General features: G+C 39.0%; 1 protein-coding gene and 1 long non-coding RNA gene across 9 annotated transcripts in view; one reads left to right on the top strand and one right to left on the bottom strand.

Annotated features, from left to right (window-relative positions):
• Positions 1 to 292: 292 nt before the first annotated feature.
• The window catches only part of TCF12 (transcription factor 12), a 160,788-nt gene continuing 135,900 nt past the window's right edge, over positions 293 to 25,180 (bottom strand). The window contains exons 6-14 of one of the 8 annotated variants that reach the window (XM_032122376.1): positions 22,835 to 22,913; positions 18,167 to 18,240; positions 17,170 to 17,241; positions 16,216 to 16,422; positions 9,767 to 9,881; positions 8,774 to 8,945; positions 7,307 to 7,539; positions 3,976 to 4,129; positions 293 to 2,588 (exon numbers count right to left, since the gene is read on the bottom strand). In XM_032122376.1, the coding sequence (XP_031978267.1) occupies positions 3,987 to 4,129; positions 7,307 to 7,539; positions 8,774 to 8,945; positions 9,767 to 9,881; positions 16,216 to 16,422; positions 17,170 to 17,241; positions 18,167 to 18,240; positions 22,835 to 22,913 (1,095 nt within the window). In that variant the 3' untranslated portion in view covers positions 293 to 2,588; positions 3,976 to 3,986. The remainder of the gene's footprint in view (positions 2,589 to 3,975; positions 4,130 to 7,306; positions 7,540 to 8,773; positions 8,946 to 9,766; positions 9,882 to 16,215; positions 16,423 to 17,169; positions 17,242 to 18,166; positions 18,241 to 22,834; positions 22,914 to 25,180) is intronic. The other 7 variants (XM_032122371.1, XM_032122373.1, XM_032122372.1 and 4 more) reach the window with 7 other exon arrangements.
• LOC116450230 lies at positions 5,896 to 8,185 on the top strand. Its single transcript, XR_004242732.1, has 2 exons — positions 5,896 to 6,185; positions 7,175 to 8,185. It is a non-coding gene; the product is annotated as an uncharacterized LOC116450230 (long non-coding RNA).

The following is a 25,180-nucleotide window of genomic DNA, read 5'->3' as shown; positions in this document are numbered from 1 at the left end:
GGCTGTGCCTATGGGATCAGCTGCTCCTGGTTTGCTGTCTGCCTGTGCAATCCCCTTTCTGCCCTGCAGCAGCAAAGGCAGCTCAGGCACTGCTGCTCCTCAGGCACTGGGCATTGGTGGCCTGGCTTCACAGGGAGGAGCAACAACATTTCTTGTGCCTGCAACGTACTCTGCTCCTTGAGAATGTGTCAGGCTTTGTTCTGATAAAGGCAGAAGAGACTTTCGCCACTGTTTTTCAAACAACATGTTGCCTATGAGGAGAGAGAAATGTAAAAAACTCACTGATTTACCATGTTAAAAAAAGATGGCACATTTATTGCTACATAAATGTTATATACATAGTGTTTTCTGTTACATTGACAGAAATTTTTTGAACTTCTTGCTGCTGGTTGGAAAGGTTTATCAGCAATACCTTGAAATTTGACACAGGGTACAAATCTGCAATAAACCAACAATGGAAACTGGAGAACAAGATGAGAAGCAATTCATCTCGGACAATTAGCTCTTACAATACTCCATAGGTACTACACGGTATGCTAGAACCCTACTATGGTCTTACAATGCTATTGTAAATTTCTGATATTAATGAACAGGTTATGGTAAATAACCCTACATTTTTACTACCTAATATAGTAAAATAAAGTAAGAAACTTTTTACTGAAAACTTTTTTTGATTTCAAAAATCTAGAAAGAGTAATATTTAGAATTCAAGAAATTTTCTTACAAGATTATTGTATAAAAGACTAGCTACAGTGAAAAATAAGCCAAATGTTTTTTTCTTTCTATTTTATGAAGGAAAGCTTCTGGGCATACTGCAAAGTCTAATATAGCCAAAAAGACAACAAGCTTAGAAGGAAAAAGGCCAGGCAGTGGCACGTGATCACTTTCACACGTCATAAGCAACAAATTCCGTTTAGCTGATAAACACTGAAATGAAGAACAAGGCCACAGATATAATCAGGTGTTATTTGATGATATATGCAAATTAAAGTAATAGAAATGAGTCCACTAATTCCACAAACTGTTTTGTTAGGAACCATCCAAAACATGAGCTTAAATTCATTAGTTTATTTTATCAATCCATCTTTTGTTCTTTCAAATTAAATGACTTCATAAAAATTATAGTTTTGTTCCTGTTTTGTGTGTGAACCAATTGCCAGTGATGAAAGATGCACTATATAAACAATAGCTCAGACAACCTTGGCTTAGGAAATTTCCTCCCATGGTCATTGCAGTGGAAGACAGTTTCCATGGAAGTTCAAAGGGATTTTAACCATTTCAACACATCTGTGACAAAGGAATACTTATGGACACTGTTCTGGTGGAGAAACATTTAAAGGTTTAATGCTAATATGGCTTGGGACGGGGGGTATTTGCATTTGATTCACACTATTTTTTCTCCACTGACAAGCCATACAACATGACATGATAATTAACATGTACAGGAAGGAAAAACTGGTGACCATTGCTCTTAAGATTCCATTACGTAATAAGCCCACCTTGCAGGTGGTTATATCATCATCACACTACCTGCCACGGTGAATTTAGGATTTTACTATTCACCAAAGTTACAGCCTGAAAAAAATCTCCTTTGTATTTTAATGCATTTTGTGCTTACATACAGCTAACACTTTACATGTACTATATGTAGTACTTACTGCTCGGAAAACAAAGCAACTCTAACAAAGTAGATTCTCCCCACCCAATTTACACTTCACGTTACAAGCTTTACTATGAAGCCTAGAAGCCTAAAAAGGTTTTGTTTATAATTAGAAAAAAAAAAAAAATGTTTGAGGACAGTCTGAGGGAAAATAAAAATCACTTTTTAAATCCAAGAAATGTTATGGTCACAGTATTGCTCCAGCCTGCAGCCTTCATGAGGCCTCTGAGTGGCTTGAGGCACAGAGCTCAGTATGGAAGGGGAACTGTGACCATAACTGTTCAGATTACCAGAGATCAAAAATAACATAAAAAAAGCTATACCAAGGAATAGTTTCCTATTGCATGGAAAACACTAGTCATATGGCAAAAGGAGAGGAAAGGACAACAAAAGACTTTTCCCTTCCTTTTTTAAGACACTAATAGGTATGCTGGGAATGCTACGGGTCGACGGTTGTCACTGCTTTGTTCTCTGAATGTGAACAGCTTTAGTAAATGCTGGCATTCAGCTGAAATTTTATCAGCTTTTAACATGTTAACTTTTCCCTTTATATGTAGACCTTTACAGTTCCATAACAATAAATAAAATTTGTAGTTACAATGCATTTGTCAATTCAGTTTAGGCACAAGGCAACTTCCACAATGAGTGGAGAGATCACAACAGTCTCTGATTGTGCAGAAGCGACACACTGCTTGCAACAGAATGATATGTTCAGAGTTATCTCATGGGCTGAAATTCTGTCTGAAGATCTTGTATCTTCACTCCTGATGCAGGTGTTGACCAGTAGCTTTGATCATAAGATTGCATTTGGGTTTCTTGCTTCAAGTGTTTTCTCCTGTCAGGTTTGTGTCTTCATATAATGTTAGTTGTCTGTGTCCTTGTGAAGAAAGGTCACCTTCTGTGTATCCCTACCAATAATTCTGGAATTCTAGAAAGAAATTTAGGAGAAGAAAGAGGTTATTAGGAAAAGAATAATTTAAAAGCTTAGTATCAACACTAGAGACCTAATTTAAACTGGATTTGGTGGCATTTTCAGTCATTTAGGTGCAAAAGAAAATCACACTGAGAGGCCCTGAAATCCCCCATTCCAGAGATATCCATATTGAACATGATATATTGAAAAGATTACTCTAAAGAGCCTTCTGGTTGGGCCCCCATGGATATGGAAGAGGGAATAATCTGCACATCTCAGACCTCCAATTTTTGTCTGACTTTGCTCTCCAAACCAAGCAAGAGACAGTGCCAAGTTCACTCCCTCCCAAAGGTAAATTGCCATGTTCCTGTACAGTCTTTTCTGTCAACGTCATACTTCAGTCAACCCACAAAGTTACTGCTATTAAAAAAAAAAAAATCAAAGACACCAAACTTTTGAAAGTGGTTCTTTATATTTATATAGCAAGAACAGACTAAATTTGCTGTAAATCAAAAATTATCTGACAATTCCAAAGTAGCCTATTGCTCTGGTATGAAAAAAAAAATTAAAGAAATTCAAAGCATTAAAAATTATAATATACACAACAACAAAAAACCTCCCCAAACATAAAATTTAGTAATGTTCTGGATTAAAACAAAGGCACTGAACCCGGTTTTTTCTTCTTTTTGAAAGTAGCAACAGCTCTACTGGAATACTCAATTTTTTCTTTTAAAATCAAGGTTTCTCAACTATTTAGAAAACCAACCAACAACATGAATAAACCTAAAAGACTGATATTCCTGGAGGGCCTCCCCATCAGCGAGTTTAAATGAGATGTTACATACTGGGCTACCTTGCAAAGCTGAAAATGTTACTTTAAAATCTTAACTATCTTCACCAATACAGATCGTCTGACTTAAGACAGTTCCCAGCCTCTGCTGGGCAAATGAGAGGAGTTAGAATGACTGGCCTTGAGCCAGAGAGCAAATCTCTCTGGGATGAGGAGTCCCTGAAACTCTGTATTAGCACTGGGAAACAATACGTGGATTTTTAAATGAACTAATGTGATATTTAGGCCATTTAAAGATGTATAATTCATCTCTATTAAGCTTGGCTTATCTAGCAAGCTGTTCACTGTTCCTCAGATGTCATGCCAAGAAGGCCACCTGAGCCAAGAGATGTAGCCATTGGCAACAAGGCACGGAAATAGAGACTCTGACGATAATTTCTTGGGATTTTATTATAAACCCAAACAAATCTGCAGCCTTCTGCTTCTGCTCAGAGATGTAAAAGCACAGATAAGTTTGGTGCTGCTGGCAGCTCAGGAACTAGATCCCACCACATCCAGGTGTCTCCCCCACTGTAGCCAACACAAAGCAACAAGAGCCATCCCCTGACATACCTGGCTGGTGTTCACATATGACCCATAGGGTTGGTAGTTTCACTCAGGCCAGGGTGGCTTCCTGGGTGTGGTGTTGGCGGCTCTGCCGATACGGCAGAAACTTTTTCTTCTTCCCTTCTCTTAAGGCAGGCTGCTTTAGGGTTTAGGTTTCGTTCTGTAACAGAAAAATCAAGAGTTCTTCATATCCCATACGCCGACACCATGGGCAATATCGATACATTAACCCTGGAGTAAAAATAGCTCTGCAGCTTCCCTCTTCAGCTGCTGACACCCCATGTTCACTCGCAGGTGTCCAAAGCTGCAGACAATCACTACTGAAAGTCCTGCCAGACAGCTCCTAAACTGTATTTGAAAAAAACCAAAGAGAACAAAGAACCAAACCCTTTCAGCTGCCTACATACATCTTCAGAAACTTTCAAAAAGCACCTCCTTTATCACCATAAGACACTGAAGTGCAAAATGAGAAGTGTCTAAAATTTACACTATAATAAAATGGAGATATATACATTTTGTTGGTAGGCTGAAGTCTTACCAACCTTCCTGACATCACACTAGTTTTAGTAACGTTGCTGATTCTTTCTTCCCAGCAAGTACCAGCCACCTGTTAGGGCAGGGGAGGGAGCACATCCTGAACGGGATAGTTTCTCAACAAGCCTCAATCTTGAAATCACCTTGTGCCCATCTTGGTTCAATCAAAAGACTGTGATGACAGTCACATACAGCAGGAGCATTATTTTTTTCCAAACCCTATTTCCCTCTCACATTAAAGTCAGTACTTTACAATAACCAGCTGTGGACCAGCTATCAAGGTATTTCATCAGTATTTTCCACTTCCCACTTAGCTTCAATAGATGTAGATTTGGATCTCGTGTTCCAAATAATGACAGTTTCTAAAAGTCAACTGTTTCTGTTCTTCAAAATGGCTTTTTGTGAATCAAATATAGAAGATGTAAATCACAGGGGCCCAAAAGACACACAAAACCCATGTAATATATTCCACTGTTGAGTTTAATCATAATTTTAAGGTATTTTCTAGCTGTCAGTGAATTCTGTTTTGCAGTTGGAGATGGCAGATACAATTATAACTGCAAGAAGTCTGCCAAAACTGAACAGACAGCACAAGCCCTTCTCTTGCACTGCACAGGCACCCCTCTAGTAACTGCAGTTTAGTGACCCCTGTGCATTATTAGCTCATCCAACAGAGACTATTTTGGATGGACTTTGATAGTTCTGCTGTCACCAAAGTCATTATCACAGCCTCCTACTGCATTTCCTTAAGGATGAGCACTCATAAAGATTCTACTGGAAAAAAAAAAAACTGCTAACTTTTCTTAATCACAGTTTTCTTTGTCTAACTGTGGCTTGCCTTGAAGTTTTAAAGATTTAATTACATGGAAACTTTGAAAGGAAGTTAATTTACAGTGATTTAGGAAATGGAGATAAAACCTCTGGCCTACACTGAGAGCTTAGATCTGAATGGTTCATTTGAATAGCACCAATCACAAAATGAGAAGCTTCATTACCAGCAGAGAGGAAATTGTTTATGCAATTACAGAATGCACTGTGCAAGCTCCTGTGGGTGTCACACAAAGCTCCGGTCACTCACTCACAGGAACAGGTGCAAAGGGGGACGGGCAAGACAAATGGGAGCCAGGGCCACTCTCTAGGAGGCCCCATGCACTTCCCATGGCCTGCCCCGGACACACAGAGCACACAGGGAGATGGGAGCTTGAGGAAGGGAAAGTTCTCCATTTACACTGCCTGTACAACGGGGCCAGTTTAGTACTAGCTGTTAGTACATTGAGAAAAAAGACTTCTACCACAGACACAAGGATTGGAAGTTCTCTGACCAAGGCAAAAGTGATTTTATTACCATGGAGCTTCCCGTGAATTACAGAACCTGAGAGCAGGGAGATGGACTTGATGCTTTTTAAACATCAAAACCCATGCTTGATTAACGTCCCTCTGACTTCATAATATTCAACCTTATCTTCTAGACCATGGCAAGTATTTTCAGACCAAACAGTGCCCGAGATCCAAGCCTCAGAGATGCTAAACTGGGTTTTACAACAGCCCCAGCTGCTGTCTCATCTGCAGAACAGTTGCTCTGTGCCTTGGAAGAGCTCTGGCTGGAGACTGTGTGTTTCTCTACTGACAGCTGGATCAATAAAACTGCCTGAAAACACAGCATCTCATCCTTACTGCATGAAGTACGTAAGTTTGTGTTAAGTTAGTTATTTAGTCACTTTCAATAAACTTTTAACTGCTGCTTGGATCTTCTGTGCAAAATGCAAGCAACAAATGAGAAAAAGGAAGTAAAAATGAAGTACACAAAAATAAGCCATTGTTATCACTGTGACATCAGTGATTCGAAGATGTAGTACACTGAGCAAATACAACCACTGACATATCCACATCTCAGACTTTTCCAGTCACTTCCATCAGTGAGACACTAAGGAAGATGGCTGTTAATGAGTCCCGAACAGCAAAACATGAGGACACTCATTTGGGAAGTGCCACCTCCACAGAACGAGACTACTTCTGTTGGAAGGGACTCACAGCCACCATCCAGTCTGAGTGCCAACCGACTCAGGGCTGACCAGAAGTTACGGCAAGGTGCCCCAGAACTTCAACACGTCTTTGACAAAAGTAGAAAGGGAGATTAAAAGTCAACTGTGGCTTCACCAACTCACAAGAACAGAACAGCTGAAGAACCAAACATGATTCCTAGAACCATCTTTCCTTACGAGAGTGAATGGCACAAAGCAGTTTTCCTTCTGCACCTACCAGCAGGCATATTGTTTCTTTCTTGAAAAAATTTAAAGGAATCAAGGAAAAGAAAATTCATGGAAACCCAGCTCTGATTCAATTACAGCAGAAGTAAGTTTCCTCCCTCCTCAGTACATGTTTAATGCAAAAAAAGTAAGTAAATACAAACAAATTCACTGCGTAGTTATTTCAATTATATGGGGGTTCATCTTAAAAACAGATCTCTTATTGTTGCTAAAACCTTTTCTCCTACTAAACAAGTGCTTGTTTACAATTTAAAGTGGATGTGTCAACATTTTAATTGATGAATTTACCATGAAAACTTAGGTGAAGAGATGACTAATTGAAGGAAAAAAGAAAGGGCAAAGTACAAACCTTATACTCACTCCTTTCCCATTTTTTTTAAAGTAATTATTTGCTTTTTCTACAGAATTTCAGCATCATTACAGAACAGCAAACACACTTTCAATTGCTCATGCATCTGGTTGTGCAGGTTTCAAGAGCCCCACTCTGCTCCATGGACAAAGCTGCCACCGGCCTGCCCAGCCCCAAGGCTACTGACCTCTCACTTGCTGCTCCAGGCTGAGGATCACTGCCACGGCCTGGTGGAGGATCAGCAGCTTCGTCTGCGGCTTCTCACTCTTCAGGTGCAGCTGGCACATGCGGCCGAGCTCCTTGAATGCCTCGTTAATGTCTCGCACACGTAAACGCTCCCGGGCGTTATTTGCCATTCTTCTCTCCTTTTCTCTTTCTATTTTCTGCTCTGGGTTTAAATCCTCATCTTCGTTAGTACTGCTGCAAGAAAGCAAACGTAAACAGTATATTGAAATATCACTGGTATTTCAAACAAGTGATCCTGGTGCTGACTCCAAATTTTCAGTTGACAAAATTAAACTTTCTACTTAATCCATTTCATATTGAAGTATATTTGGATAACTAAGAAAGCATCAGGTATCAATGCTGAAGTTTCAAGGAAATTCTTGTTGCTCCTGCCTTTTCCTGAAAATAAATGTTCTGCCTGAAGAATACCCACGGAAATATTGTCTAGAGCAGGTGAACATCTCTAGGAAAAGTTGTGGCAACACACTGCTTTTTGAAGCAGGAGATGTAGCCAAGCCAGTTAAAGAGGTAACTCAAACACCTTTTAAAGTTTTGCTATTTCCAATACATCAGCTTATATAAAAACACATTCAAGGAAATTTTCAATTTCATGTGCTTATTTAAAAGTTTATTTTTGTTAAAGACCACACTGGCCAATTTTAGAACTATTTTTTCTTCTACTACTCAGTGTAGAGCTAAACAGTTGTATTTAGAATTCTTGAACTGCCTCAAATGATATCAAGTTGTATAGCCTTAATACGGGTCCGTCCAATTTAGTCTAAAACTGTGCAAAAACCTCTGTTCTACTAAAAATTAACACAATAAAATACCATTAAACATGTGTTGATACAGACTCTGCTGCCTGCGGTCGCAAAATTCTGATTGTTTACTCTTACCTCAAATTTCAATGCTTGTGTCAGGCCTATCAGGCAGATCCAGAAGCACTTACCCAGTGTCAGCTCCAGTTTTGTGTCTGTGGCTTGGGGGGGGACACAGTGTTTCAAGGGGATATTCAGCCATGGTGTTCACCTCAGCCTCCAGATCAGGAGCTGGAGCTCTCCACCACCAGACTTACATCTAGAAGTGCAACCCTGGCCCAGGTACAAGGTATCACAAAGTTCTGACACTGTCCCATCCTCTATGCTGGGCAGGGCCTTTTGAATCTTTTGCTGCTTCCATGTACAGGCAGACATTAGGCATGGCACTAGTGTAAGGGAATGCACACTTGTTGGGTGGTTTTTCCCAGCAAATTCTCTACCTTGTATTTAAATATATACAGATACTATAAACTTTTTCTCTCTTTCAGCTGCCTATTGGTGTATGCACTGCAGTAACACAAAAGCCTTGCAATAAATTTATCAAATGTAAGGACAACATGCTACTGAGCATTAACAAAGCACAGATTCTCCAGGTCATGTCAGCAACACACCTTGTTCTGCCTCTGGATGAGACCTTGATATCCTTCTGGGAGGACTCATCATCTGATTTCATGTCATCTGATGAGGGGGGTTCATGGATATTTTCATCCTTCTCCTTATGTTCAGACTTGATTTCTGTTGGACCTATAGCCACAGACTGGCTCTGTAAGCCACCCGACAGTGCTGCAAGCAACCAGAGAGCAGGGTGAGAGTCACAGCACTGAAACGTTGCACAGAACCTCAAATAGATAATGGCCATGAGGGGCCAGAGCTGAGCACAAGTCTGGGGAGACAACAGGAAGAACTAACAGAAACAAGAAATCCTGGTAACACTGCTGTGCTTGGACATGTGTCATGGGTTATAAAGCAATCACAGCTCACAGAGCAGCTTGATTGGTAACAGCTTAGTCTAAGGAAAACATGGTTTAAGACAAAAGGACATTGAGTGAAGTAAGGAAATTTGCACCTGATGTCTGGGCTGCAAATTTAAGGCCAGAGATGCACTGACATCCAGGCTTGGGTTTAGGCCAAGTGTGCAACACCCCCTAAAATGGGTACTAGCACACTAATAAAGGAGCTGACTTCTATTTTCTGCAGTTTACTTCTTTAGCTAAAGTGGAAGGAGCCAGTAAACACTGGTGTGGAATGCCCTCTTTCCATTGGCTGGGCTGAACTCTGGTCTCAGCCCACTCCACAGCCCTCCTGGCCGACTGGGAAATGGCTGCAGCTCTGCAAGTGAATCATGGCCCCTACAGCTGGAGGGATGTGGCTGTAATGCAGCCTTCTCTTGAAACTATACTGGGATAATTCTTAGACAGGGATGCCCTCAAAATTGTTGCAGAAGTCCCTAACAGTGGTGGCATACAGGATTTGTTATTAATTTTTATTTTTCAACATTATCTATGCCCCTATTCCTTGCACTGATGCCATTTTACCAAGATCTACAGCCTCATTGGCTCTGAACTACTGCAGACCCTGTCCAGCATTTAATCCTGGAAAGTTACCTCTGTAGCTGTCTTGTGTTTTATGATTTAGTTCAGTGCTCTGAGCAGAAACTGTACTGGGAAGAACTGAATGGTTGCTGTTGAGGCTGACACCTTCTTCCCGGTGAGTCCCAACCTAAAGCAAGGCAAAGCAAAGATTTCTATTAAATATGTGATTCAAAGAAATAGTCCAAAAATAGAATTTTAAAAACACTGAATGTATTTGCTGGATTAGAGAACAGAGTTAAAATTCTCACTGAGTAAAGGAAAGGTTTGGTTGATAGATGCTGTTACATTAAAACACCTGATTACACCTTACTAGACTGGGCCATGTCTCAAGCAGTGACCACCCTGTTTGGAATAAAATAATCCAGGTATCTAACCATTCTTACCACCTATTTTGTGATCTGTTCCTTCATAATACATCATGATTAAATTTCTGAGCAGAAAGCATTGAGATGAAGAGTCTTGAAAAATTCTAATTTTGCATAAACTTGAATTAATGATACTTATGTGAGACAGCTATGAGTGTGCATACCTAACATGAAGAGGCAATTTGTTAAAAAACTTCTGCTCAATACAGAATACTGTCATCAACTTCTATTAAAAAATATTTGTTTGAGAAAAAAGAGGCAAAGATACACTGCCTGTATTTAAATAATTTGGAACACAGACCATTTAAAGCTTTTAATTTCTAAAGACACAAAAGTCCTTAAATATTTATAATATAACCAACATAATACAATTAAACAGTTAAAAAATGAACAAAGACAAGAGATTCTACTATTATTTGTATAGTTACAAAAAACTGGCCTACAGATGAAGCTTTTTATTGGAACAGTAGCAAACATGTCAACTAGAAGATTAAGCCTTTAATTAAATAGGTTTATTGCCTGGAGTTACACATGAGAACCACTGTTTTTCAATAAATCCTTCAATCCTAGTAAACTGCTGAGCTTTGAATCCCTCTTGAGTAATTAATGCAGCTTTTACCTTTCATGTCTTAGTATGGGTTTTACCCAGAGAGAGATAAATACCCTTATGCAAGTTTATCCTTTGTTTAATATACACTTGTTTCTGTAAGCTAATGCACAGGAACAAAAAAAGAAAGGGGGAACCCACCCCCCCAACAACCCACAACTAATATCAGGTCATTCCGGGCTGCTATTTGTATCCATTGTTCTGCAGAAAATCTCCTCTTGTATACTGTGGAATATCTGTTGCTATTTCAAGTATATTTTATCTTCCTCTGCTTGTAATAGGCTTTGTTTGTGAGAAGTTCTACTCTGGATACAGTCAGCCCAGCTCCTGCAAGAGTTATGAACTTGCTGGGAGGAAGGAGCTGGGTCTTTAGCTTAAGAGACAAAACTCGTTTTACAACTGGAACGTGACGCTCATTCTCACTCTGAACTTTTCAAAAATGAGTCTTTCCCTAATTCTGCCTTGCAGGTTGTGTGTTTTATTTTCTTCTTCTGGTCATGCTTAGTCCTAACACTTGAGGGTGCTTTTATTCAAGCTACAGACTATTAATTGCTTCAGGGCCAGGTTTGTTCCGAAATCTACTTATTAAAAGAGGCAAAAATTTCTTAAAGGTGTGTACAAACATAGCAGCTGCCAGAACCCTGGTAACTTTCAAATCTAGAGTTAATATGAAGGCAATAGATTAGCAAATCAGTTCTGATAAAAGCAGAGAATAGATTAGAAACAAAAACTGAATTCAAGCCCATGTTCCAGTCTCTCTGAAACCAAGACGTATAAATTCAAAGCATACAATTTAGGTTAACAGGATTTACACAGAAATCTTAAGAGCTAAAATGTTACAAAACTGACCATAACACTGATTTTTATCTCTGATCTATGATATACTAGAAAATCCAAACTGGCAAACAAAAAAACCCCAACAAAATTACTTGCTGAAAGTCACTGCATCCCATGCGGAGGCCAACAACTCTGTTTGCTACATTACAACTGATCGGTGTCTACTTCAAGCTACCAAAGCTTCAAGTATCTTAAAACACTGAGTTAGTTTCGAAAATTTAGTTTGCTCTCCTTTCACTGCACTGCATAGATAAAGGGCTCCCTCTCCCCATCTGCATTTCAATGCAGCACAACCTCGGGCTTCCTTTAAGTCTTCTGAAAGGCGGCCGGGGCCATCAGCTCCACGGCGCTCGGAACAAACGAGCTCTCGACATGTTTTATCGCTATTATTTATAAGCGGTTCCCAGTCAGGCGCTTTCCTAGCGCCAAGGGCCAGCTCCAGGGGCAGCGAGCTGCGGGCGGCTCCCGCAGTGCCCCGATGCGGGCGCCGGGATCGCGGCGCTGCCGCCGCTCCCGAGCACTCCCCATTTCCATACAGCTGCCCGGGCCGGCAGCGAGGGCTGTGCCGCGGCCCCGGCCCCTGGAACGCCGGCCTTCGTGACTCGCGGCAGTTCATCGCGAAAGCAAACAAACTCGGAGTTAATTCATTCTCTCCGGCGCTAATCCCCCCTTGTTTCCATGGTCCCTCCTCCCAAGCAAAGCCCGAAGCTCCCCAGGCACACAAAATGGGAGACAAACAGAAGGCCGGGCTCCGCCACACCGCAGCCAGGCAGAGCGCGCAGGGCGCGGGGAGAACACCGCGGTGGGGAGCAGCCGGCGCAGACACCGCGCTCGGGATCTGCTCTGAGGGGCAACCAGCGCGGACACCGCGCTCGGTACCAACGCGTTCACATCACTGCCTTTTGCCTGCTTCCTCCACATAGGTCTGGCATCCACTGCAAACACAAAAAACTTACCACTCAGTAACCCCAGCCTAAGAAAAACAGTAACCCTGTTACAAGACTGTACATTGGTGTAATTTACCAGGTGAACTGTATTAATTTTTATGCATTTCAAGAAAGACTTGTACATAGGACAATCTGCAGCCCCACTGACACTTGCAAATTAAAAAAAAAAAACCAAACCTAACCCGAGTGCAGAACATCTTTCAGTTGATTTAAGTGGTAACATTTGGGATCTGAAACCAGAAAACCAGTTAAGTATTTCAGGCAACTAAATAAAAACTAGACAAATCATGGACAGTGAGGACACACAACTGCATGTAGGAGAACCGAGAGTGACACGTGGGGAAAGGACATCTCTGTCCTGTTAATATTGGTTCTGCATCTCACACTTTAGTTAGATTATTCATTTTGAGCACTTAGCAATGAAAGCTTATGAGAAGTGGAAAATAAAAATACCACTCTTGGTCTGAGTCTATGAATCTTTCAAGCCCTACTAGCCGGTCAGTTTGGCTATGGTCATTAACACCATTTTAGCCAAGGTGTACATAATTAAGACAATGAAAAGGGCTTTGTAATCAAGATTTTTACACTTTAGACAGCTCACAGTTGTTCAGTGGGAGCATAATCTGCAGGGAAATAAAACCTCTGGAAGGGTTTGAGCAAGAGCAGAAGGTGGTGTTGGCAAAGCTGCTTAACTGTCCTTTCGTGCTTCTACACTGGAGCAGGCACAGGGCACAAAGAGGGAGATCACCAATTTTCTCAGATTCCTGTTATACCTGAAAAAACCCTCTGACTTAAGGATTGAGTTTCAACCTTAACTGAGTTTCCAGGCCTTTTATTTATTTATTTTTAATCAGTTCAGGCTGTTCTTTTTCCATTGTACAATGACAAATAAAAAGCAGCTTGAATAAGAACAAAAAGTATTACTTCTTAACTTTTCAATAATACACGAAATAAAATACAAATCAACTTCAAAGGCCAGTTAGCAAATATTTGATGAGTTTGAGATATTAAAATCTATCTGAATAAGTCTAATGGCCAGCCCAGCTAAAAAGAAAACAAGACCATTCAGAGCAAGCAGGAAATGAAGTCAACTAGAGTTGTAAAATAAATCTGGCTCAAAAATTAAGCAAATGTTAAAATAAAACCATGCCTGGTTACACTAATTACATAAAAAGGAGTTAAATTACTCATTTCCTAGCTCCTTCTGCCAAGATCATCATCTTCAAGGGAAATTAAATTTTTTTTTCCCTTTTTTTTTAAAGAGCAAAAATGTTTTGTGTAAAGATCCCACCCTCCTTCAACAAGGAAGTTTCATTCAGTGCTGAATTCCAATGAACATTTCTTGACCCTATGTCAAACAAAACATCAAAAATAGGTAATCACCCTTATCAATGTTGACATTTCTCACTATGTTAGCCCAATACTCATTATTTTCTTAAAATTTACTGGATGTCATCTCAAGTGAAGTAGTATTTAAATCCAGAATGAAGGCTGGATCTTCATTCAGTTCAGGCTGCGTGTCAAATTCTCTGCTCTCCTGCTTACTACTTAAAAAGAATGCCAACCTAATAGTAAATAAGAGTTTGAAATTAACTGGTTATTGAAGAAGAATTACCCCTTATACTTGGGGGGGGGGACACTACTGCAGTGCAGTCATCACTAATACAGCACTCAGTCTGCACCACAGCCAGATGTGCCAACCTCTGCTCTGTACCTATTTCAGGACTCCATCCTAAGTCACACTGAGTTTCTGCAATTGCAAATGATGTCAAAGGGCGCTCTTTGGGGACTAGGCAAGGCCACAACAGGATGCCTTCTGTTGGAGCCAATTATTCTGATGTAATAAAATTAAGGTTAATCCAAGAAATTCTTTAGCTGACTCACTTTTCAAGGCAAAACTGATCTGCAAGCTTGTTTCACCCAGTGAGGATGAAATGTACAGGCAAATATTTTTTTTAGTTGTCTTAATCTAAGTTTATTTCTAACAGACAACAAGCATTTGTCAGTCAAATAATTAGATGATAAATTAGGTCTGTATAACATTTAAGTTACACAACTACATTAAACTAGAGAAGATCAAGGAACTTCTTTCTGTCCATTTTGGAGAGTCATCTTCCACTGTCCCCTCTTTTAATAAAAAACTGAGTTGATAAAATATTTATCATAGCCTATTTAAAAGAGAAACAGAGATTTTTATGTACATTTCGGCACTACCTGTATTTATTTGACTGTGTCTGGCTTAGCGGTATCAGAAGGTTCCTCAAGTCAGAGAACAAATTCATCACTGTAGTTTCAGCCACTTGCTTCATGCCACATCAAGACCAGAGGAAAAAAAAGTTTTCTTTTGTATGACTAAATTTCAGTCTACCCCAGAACATGGTAGAACTTTACCACATTCTTTAAATATTAAATCTCAGTAGATACTATGAAAAAATGCAAAAGTACACATGCATCATTTCTTTCATTACAAAAAGTAACTGTGAACTTGTATAGAAAGCTGAAGTTGGATGTGCATTTGGAAAGTACCCCCTCCACAAAGCCCCCAAACACACGCAGCTTATAGAAAGCAACCAGTTCTTTTTGATGTTTACTGCAGTGGTCCTGAAATTAATATAAATGGATGTGTGACGTGCGAATGGGAGAGCCTGGAACTAATTCTGTTTTATAGAATACAAACCCTTCAGCAATTGGGGTACCTAATTATTTTGATGATAGGTGAAATTTTGCCTTGATCACACAGTACCCAGCTGTGAATCTGTTTTATAACAGAAAATTTCACAGCATGTAACAGGTCTTTAAAATTACCCTGTAAACATGCAAACACATGGCACCACTAAACCAACCATGTTTTTAAAAGCTCTTTTTCCTTTAAGCATTTTTGAGAAGGGAGGAACGAAAAGAAAGAAAAAGGGAAGTGAGCAACGCTACAAATAGATTAGTTTACTGTGTAATGCTTTTAGCATATTTCTGATCTATAAAAAGCTCGACTACATTTCTTCAGAAACAGTTCACATTTTTAAAGAAACTAAAAGAGATGGTTTGAATTATTTCACCCTTCTTGGGGATTAATCTGAAAGTTGTTTCCCTTTCATTGTTACTTACACTACAGCTGTGCTCAAACTCTTTTCTTTTAGAAAAAAAGTTTAAATTTTGAGCCTGCGCACACTACGGTTCCACATTCCAACAGCTTCCTCCCAGTCCTCTGCCAGCATCTGCTATTGAAGACTAGTTCCAATTTACAATAAACAGCTTTTCCAGACCAGAACACTTGAAATTCAGTCCTTCTTGACTGCTTTTCCCATTCAATCTCCCTATTCACCATTTCAAGGAGAAAACGGTTCTGCCAATTATTACACATCTGGAAAAAATGCATGTATAAGCTGAAACGCTCTCAGCAGAAAGTTTCAGCTTTCTGCATATGGTCACAGCAGGATTTTATGGGCCACTGACCAGGCCAAAGTCTAAGTTTTCCCATCTTTTTCCTCCCCCCCATTTCTGCCCACCCCCACTCCAACATTCTAATTGGAAACCCATAGCAGGTGCAAGCTGTCTGCCATCTTTTCCTCCACAAGAATCTCAAGTGGTTTCTTCCTGATAAATATTAGTCTTACAGCCCAGTTCTACCTCAGTAGGCTCTTCAATAGTTTCAATGCATCAGCTGCAATTGCTCTGCATAAACATACTCATGTTCTATAACATCATTACCATGGATGCTTGTCTGTTGGCTGTTACAAGGCTGGATGCTCCGTAGTTCGAGTTCAGGCTTCCAATTGGCCCATTGTGGGATGGTCCCAATAAACTATGGATATCTCCATGGCCACCTGACAGGCTTGTGGAAGGCCCCACAGCGTGGTTCCGTAGGACATGGATGGCATCATCGAGTCTGTCCAAGCGATCCTCCATCCGGGACTGCTGTGGGGATGCAAGAGGGACAGGAACACTCATTACTGAATAAATCCCCAGGCTCCTCACACCACAACAGAGTCTATCTCGGAGGTATTAAAGACAGAAGATGAAATGTGGTATCAAAATAGTATCAAAAGACTTTGAGAGCACCTACCAGCACTACAAACAAACAGGAAGAAGAAAATATTATCTGGAGATTCTGTTCAAGATAGCATTCATTCCACAAAAAGGTGGCAGCTTTGAAAGTGAAGCTTATTATAAGGTTAATGTTACTCAGCTGCTATTATACGGCATGAAAAGAAAAAAGGAATTGCTACAAAATAAGCTAATGCAGGACAAGAAAGAATGATCATAAAATCAGCCTCACCATGCTGGAAACAATTTAAGAGAGGCAGTGGTTTTTTGAGAATCTGTATTACAAAAAAAACTGGACAAAACTTTAAGTTACCATTTTTTTAAATGGACCTTCAAACAGATTATTCAGGTATTTCAGAAACAAAAGCAAGCTATTTGGGTTACTGTCGAAGTCTGTCTTAAAATTACTTTCTTTTAATTACTTTCTCTTATTAAAAGGAATACCAAAAAAAACCCAAAGCAAAACCAATTCTGACATTGCAGCTCTAGAAACTGAAATAGCAGGATGTTGGAGTCAAAAGATGGATCATACACTACACTAATTTAAGTTTTTAATGGGGAATCCGAAGGAAGCGTTAATTGAAACACAAAAAGGCACCATCTAAAGTGAAATAATACCTCACAGACATCCTTTAAGAAGGACATTGCATCTTGCAAATGCTCGTGAAGTTGCTGTTCAACTCGATTTTTCTGGCAAAGTCAAGACAGAACAGGAAGCAAAGCACAGGTTAAGATTAATTCAAAAAAGAGGTGAGGAAATAGCTGATGTGCATGTCAGCAATACATTGTTAGTCAAGTTAATGCAACAGAGATCTGATAATATTAAGATAAGAAAAGGCTAATATTTAACACTGCAGTTATGTTAGGATTCTAAGATGTATGTAACAATTATATTTAATTGCAAAAATATTGAAGGAAAGAAACCTGATTTAACTTATAACTTATTCTTGTTAGACAGAAAAAAATAGAAATTACATCTGTGGAAACTAGAAATATTAAGCAAGTAATCAAAACCTTCCCTCAAATTTTCCCTGTTTCCTTCCCAATATTGTATCGGAAATGTAAGAAGGAAGTCAGTAACTTAAATCCTCTGCTGAATCCTCAAAAGAAGAAGATTTACAATGCTGTAGACTACTGCCTGTGTGTTTTTCAGCAAAATGTTTAATTAATAAATGAACATTCCCCACAACAAATAATAATTACAAATAAAATATATTAATACTTTAATAACAGTGTAATGCAAACAAGCCCTAGAGACCGCCATTTGAGGGAGAGAGGGGGAAGGACAAGTAAATGCGGAGGCATGAAGTCTTTATCTTTCTCCAGGCTGAACTTTAGATAAGAATTAGCTATGGATTTGTGAAAAGGTACCAGAATCTCATAACAGCGCTTTAGCACCAGCTGTCCTCAGCACAGAAGCCTGATGCCCAAGGAACAGATGGTGAAAGACACACCCTGCACGTCTTATATTGTTCAACTGAACAGGCCATTTGTTAGCAAAGGATTCATTTGTAATGCTATCCTACTGTTTCCCTTAATGATATGCAGGATTTATACAAAACCAAGCCTCCAACTCCTAAGTAAAAAGTACTATGTTGCTTTCAACAATTCTTACCAAGGAGTGTAGAGAGTTTTCATAGCTGGGAGATGAGGGGGCTTGTCCTCCACTCCTCGACCACTGACTGGCACCTGTCAAAATTGTCTAGGTTAGTGCACAGATTTACACAGCAGAAGTGGGAAGCAGAGACTGTATTTCTCAACATAATTAAACCAAACATATTCTGCATAAAGGTAAGCTAACATATGGGTATACAAAGGAGGACAAATTCCTTCATTCTGCCTTATTGAGGGGTAATTTTCATATCCTGGCATCTGTAGGGTTAGATCATTGTCAGTGACAAAAGCGGTGACACCTTCAAAGTACTTCAACATTAAAAAAGTGCACTAAATACACACACACCCCGTATTTGAAATACCTGCTTCTGCCTGTGTCACCATAAAAGACCTGCTGAATTCTTCTTCAGATTCTGTCCCATATATGTAGGTGTATAAAGATAGTATTAAAATGCACAACAAAAATATTTAAAGAAATCAAACAGACACCAAGTTAAGGATAACTGGAGAACCATTTTTACACCACCTCTCTACTAAACAAGAAAACTTAAAACTGGATCTAAAAGCTTTATCTTGTCTGGTTGTACACCACACCATTTTAGATTACAATGCATTCCAACTTTAGAAGAGTAAAATACACCTAAGTCATTCCCATTTGGTATTTCAGGTATACTTAAGATAAATCAGCAGCTGAAGAATCATTGATTGTGCAAAAAATGGACAATTAAATTCATATTACCTATACACTGCAAATTCAAATACATAGCCATTCTAATCTGACATAAATATACCTAATCATCATGTAAATTTTAAAAATAATTAGATGTGAAATGCAGTAACTAATAAAGCAGTACTTTTAACACAAAGCCTGAAGTAGTACAACACGTATTTTTCTCACAAACTAATAATGCATCTTTTATAAAGATACTACATGAAATTCTATGGCCATTAGAGACAGCTTCCTTTCAGCCATACAAATGTAATAATAAAGCAATTACATTAATAAATTATGGACATACAATCCAAAGCAGCTCATTAAAGGAAGAGCCTGTGGGCTTGTTCTTTCAATAACAGCCAGAGCTGTACATCTGGAAAACTGGGAAAAGGTTTAATAACATTACAGTTCCTTTGTTCGGAGAGCTGCAAGTAGTTACCTTTTAAAGACAAGGTTGTATTTAGCAAAAAGAGTACAGCCTGCACAGCTATTAAAATACCTAAATATTTCCTTTCTAATTAAAAAAAAAAATCTCCTATTTCATGAAAGTCCAGAGCTGCCATAATTGTGCTGGAATTCTCTTTTAAAATACAAAGAATTCAGTGAGTAAGTTTATAATTACTGATTTTCACTTCACACAGCTACTCTGAGTCTGGACCCGCAGCCTCCGTCTGCATTACTGTCACTCCCCAATTTGAGAATAATGCTTGGAGTCCCACTTACTTTTGCACAGCCATTAAAGAAACAACTATAGAGTATTTTGGTTCAGCATAATGTTCAAATTTTTCCTTGGTCAGGACTCATTTTTAAAGACAAGACTGTGATCAGGAGCACTCCTGCTCTCAGAACTCAGAGTACCGCTCCCTACAGCACAGCAGCAGCTCAGTATGAAGCAGGAAGGTGGCCATATGAGCAGCAAACAGACTGAAATCCTGTGCACCTCTTCTGACATGCTTGTTGGAGGGTTTAACTGAAGAAGGTACTATTTCTATAACGTAAGCCCAGAACAAAACTCTGAGTGGGACATCTCACAAAGGAGACAAAAAGCAAAGAGGGGAGGGAATAACCAACTCCTCCTGTCCAATGCCCAACCCAAGTGCAACCTGCAGCTTTCAGTCACACCTCATCACCGCCGGGGCTCTTCCCAAGCGGTGGCACTCTGCCTCCATGGCTGCAGGTTGCCAGATGGCACCGATTTCCTGCTTGCCTCATTCCACTCCCCCTCCTAGAAGTTTGTGCATGAAATCCACCAATTAAGGTAAAAAGCATCCTGGCACCACAAGCCCTGCAATTAACAACTGCAGCTTTTAATGCAGCACCAACACAACAGCATTAAAAAACAAATAAGCCAGGCAACTGTTAGGATTTACAGGGGTCACCGACAGCAATCACTGCAGTATTGTTCTTACCCCAAGTCTCCCCAACACTAATCCTCTGGCTCCCCTTTCAAACACACACTCAGAGCTGCAGAGGGCTGGCTTTGCATCCTCAGAACCCACCGAACCTCCTGAATGCCTCTGATCCTGGCAGAAGGATTCTTAAAATACCGAGGCTCCCACCATTCAGATCCCCATATAAACCTCACATGCATGTACACAATCATCAAAACTATGCAAGACACTCAGTTCTGGGCATGTTTATGCAAAATTAGAAATTAAATGAGGGCAGGGAAGGCGAGACACACACTATTGTCTCATAATACTTGGGGGTTTTCATCAAGTTGTTCTCTAAGCTTTTACTTAACTGAATTAAAAAACGTCATTAATCCTCATTCAGCAACGTAAGAGCCAAAGAGTCAGTCATGAGCTTATGAACCCCAAGGTCACGCTGGTATCTGTCAGTGCTTTCCCTGGCAGACAGAGGACTCCTACCATAACTTACAATTAAAGGATAGGCAAATTATGACTTAAGCAATCTGTAATACTACAAATGCTAACTAAACAAATACCTAATTGCAAAAGGGGAAAATGACAATGAAGGCTAAAATGCTCCAAAATATATTATTTTAGTACACATAAAACATTTGTTTTATCTGCAATAACTTTTTGGGTCAAGACAGAAAATGGCTACCAGGAGTATAAATAGCAGTAAATGCAGTAGTAATTACTTCACATTGTGCTTCACCGTGTTCTTAGTGACTCATCCGGGAATAAAGATAAAAGTCCAGATTCATAAATGAAGGTAATTAACTACCGGAGCAATTTACCAAAGGCTTGATAAATTCAGTATCACTGAAATTAAAGGGGGTGGGAGGGTATAAACGTGAAGCAGATGCTAAGTTTGAACCTGAAAAGGATTTCAGTATTATTTGCTTATGTCTACTACTGTCTTAGCCATCAGAATCCAGAATAAGGAACACAAATTAAAGTGCAAATTTTGGAGAGTTTTACCTGTCATACAGGTCGCAACAGGCAAAAGCAACAACATCAAATAGAAAACGCAAATTTTAGTGACCTCAAATTTGTATTCTAAACCTAGAAATTAGCTAGTGCTTTCATGCTTACAAAACGAGGTGTAGTGTCTAATTAGGCAACTCTTGAAAAAAAACCTCTTTGGGATCTGTAAAATTTGAAATACTTTGAAATGTCAGAACTTCTTTCTTCCAGCCACAAAATATTTTCAATACTTGCTTTGATGTAAAAAAGAAAATAATAGTAATTTTCTGATCTGCCTTTTCAGTAGAAGAGAATACACAGAATATTTTTTGTCAACTGTAATCACTAAATCAAAAATCCCATTAATCCCATCATTACTCAATTCAATGTGGATTATTCAGTAATAGAAATGCCCAAAGCAGCTGCTCAGGTAAGCCATGTCAGATATTCATTAATCCATTACATCCACAGAAAACCAGAGCAGTGTCCATTAAAGTGAAGGAGTGAAGCATGAATGATGGAGGTTTTGAGTGACATTGCATACAGAGATACGCATATTCACATAGACATGATTATGACTGCATTTTGCATGCAATACCTTTACTAACTTATTCATCTGGATTACAAAAGTGTTCAGCTAGGCTTGTTCTATACCCTTTTCACCTTAAAGTAATTTTATTATTTTACAAAAAGCAAAATACTCTTGCAAAAAAGTGACCAATGGCCAGGAGCCTGCAGGGATATATTAAACAACACAGAATAGAGAAACAGACTGTTGTATAAATGTTAAATAATTTAACAAATTGCACTACAGGAAAGAACAGGGTTAAAGTTACATCATCTTACTTGTAATTCTAGTTCTTTGTTAAACAACAAATTTAAGTCAATGGAGCTTTCACAGCCCTCTCTATACGGAGAACAGCTGTTCAACTTTTACTAGACAGCTGAGGCCACAGTGTCTGTGAAAGCTGCACTACCACAAATAGCTGTAGGCAGCTGCCCACAGTTCATCTCCACACTGGAATGCTTCTTCCCACATTCACACAAAGCACAGGTGACAGAGGTGGCTGCAATACAGAGCATTTATTTTAAAAAATGCCAGAAATTCTTCTCCCATAGAATGAAAACATTCATTGAAGATATGAATGAAAAAAATTGGATAGTCTCATAGCCTACTATATTTTCTTTAAAAGGAAGACACATCTGCCATGTTTGTCACTGAAAGCTGCCGCAGAGCCTTAACATATAGCTTTAAAAAACCCCAAACCAAATCAAATCACTCTTCCTGCTCTCAGTGTAAATCTGTACAGATATCTTTATAGCTCTGATAATATATGGTCAGTTAATGCTTCCAAACATTATTTTAATCAGCTGATTTTCAAAGCCAGTTGCCCGGACTCAAGTGAACGCCCCTAACAAAATGTCTAAGAATCTGGATTTATAAATCTTTGTTTTGTACAATGGAAAAATAACCAAAATGCACAAGCAGTTATGCAAGAAAGTTAACGCTGATTTCACTGTGATTCCAAACAGGACGTTTTCAAAACAACAAAGTTACTGATAAATGGCCGGTCTGTACCTGTAAGAGGCGATGGTGATCCAACTGGTGTTGATGGATTCGATGGAAAACTACTGCTGGTATGATCAGGAGAATAAATCTAACAACAGATGAAGAGATTATATATCAATATATGTTATAATACACAGGGAAAAAAGCTATTAGGATTCTTTTTCATGTTTTAATTTTCACTCTTGATTCTGGATTGATAAAAAACACAATTTGATCCTCCAATCACAGCTCTGCTTTATTCCACTCAAGGCTCTAAAAATGTCCAAAGAACTTTCATTTTCAAGCAGCTGTCCAAATAAGCACAACCTGTATTTCACAGTGACACAAATATAACTGGCCTTCCTTCTCATTTAAGAGCAGCATGAATTACAGCCTTTCTGCTGTCACTGCAGGGGAACGATACACGTAAGAGTTCACAGTACACAGTTAATTATATCAAACAAAACTTCAGGAAAATGCCAATGAATAATGACTTTCCAAACTTTAGAGAGATTTTAGCAGTCAACACATGTTATCTTCTAAAAATTAATCCTTCACAAAATACCAAGAAAGCATTCAGGCTCTCTTATTATTGGTACCTACCAAGCAAAAAACACGTGAAATTTTGTTCCTCTTGCAATGTATTGCAGCACTTAACATGTTTCTCTTATTTCAGTATCAACTGGCCTCTTGAGATACTAAACTTCAACTTACAACAATTCTTTCCTTGCTATTAATGAAATTATAAAAACTATTGATAAAAAGAGAAGACATAATGCTTAAAGCTTTAATTAAAAATTAAAATCTCAAGACACTGGGAAAATTCATTTTATAAAGGGAATTGAATAGATTTAGAGGCTGACTATGGACTTCAGAACATATTTTTATAGGTCATCAGTTCAAACCTGTTTTACTTGAGCAGAGACCAGGATTTGTTAGTCATCAGATGGCAGTTAAAAAAATCTTCACTGGCAGTGTGGTTGATGTCTCTTCACACAGACAATTCCACATTTCAGCATTTAGCCGTCAATAACTTCATTAAGTTGCATATTGTATTTTCTGAACCAACAAAACCAGGACCCAATAGACCACATGCTCCTTCCTGGTCTATCATACTTTTCCATTAGAAAAGACCATCAGTTCCCTAATGGAAATGCTTCCTCCTTTTCATACATGCTAGAAAGAAAATATATTTAGAACAAACTACCTCATACTACCGGAGGAAATTCATGCACTGTACATCAGCATAAAAATAAATCTTGGGTGTCAGTGTAAGAACTGTAGAGAGTTTCAGAGGGATAACATACAGAAAATTAAAATAAAGTCAGAGGCCACAAAGTTTTCTTTGAAACTGCTTGTTTTCCACAGGTCTACCTGCCAACTTTATTTTGCTGTATTTTATAAAAGGGAAAATCTACAGTACAGCAAAGCCCCCACTAAAACACGAGGTCACAATTCATTCTGCACGAAGTCCCTGGCTGCTGCGCTGTTAAATGACCAATGATGAACAACCCTGACACCTTCTGCCAGGCTTAAACGGTAACATGACTCATTTTACTGCAACAAATGAGACTCCTCCTCCTATCAGTCATGGTCCATTCCAATCAGTGGGGTGCCAATATGCCAGGGTCTAATGAAAAGGCTCTTAGACAAAAGCTGCACAATTGAGAGCCTGCAGAGCCAAACCTCGGAGCGGTTAGTCCAATTTTTTAAACACTACAGTGTACATTTCAGTTAGGCTTTGTTATGTTAATGTTATTGAGTCTAAAGCAACAAAGAAACTTAATTCATGAATTACTTTTAGAAGTCAACTTCCCTACATTTTCTTTTCTTTTGTGAAGGGACCAGTGGCTATTTAACTACCGAGACGGTACAAAGGCCTTTACCCTAGTGCTGAGGTAGGAATCAAAACATAAGTTATCACAAAGAGGTCTGATATAATCAACAAAGTTAAACAGTCCTCGTGTTTGATCTCCTCTAAATTAAAGACCAAGTGTTTTGATTTGGCATTAGGCAATGAAATAAACCAGATGTTTCTCCTGCCATATAACCCTCCATGGGCACAATCTTAAAGGGTTATTGTTTGGCAAATGTTCAGGGAAACACATTAGAAATGGCACGAATACCCAGATTTTCTTTTCTTTCTATCTATACTAGTTCATTATCCAAACTAATGCATAATCCACAGGGCTTTGGGAACTTTGTGTAAATACTTTCATGTACAATTCTCTTTCTTGCCTACCCTGAGATTAAGACCACAATTATCCAGGCTTAAACCTAAAATAAAAGAACCTTTGCAAATGTATTATCTGGCCTTACATGTTTAATCACATACTACTCTGTATGGTCTTTAATACCTAAACTGAAGAACAAATG

This window comes from Corvus moneduloides, chromosome 13 (genome assembly GCF_009650955.1).
Source record: "Corvus moneduloides isolate bCorMon1 chromosome 13, bCorMon1.pri, whole genome shotgun sequence".
NCBI classification, from domain to species: Eukaryota; Metazoa; Chordata; class Aves; order Passeriformes; family Corvidae; genus Corvus; species Corvus moneduloides.
The sequence above is the reverse complement of the archived record's forward strand: the minus strand, read 5'-3'. Positions and strand labels throughout refer to the sequence as shown.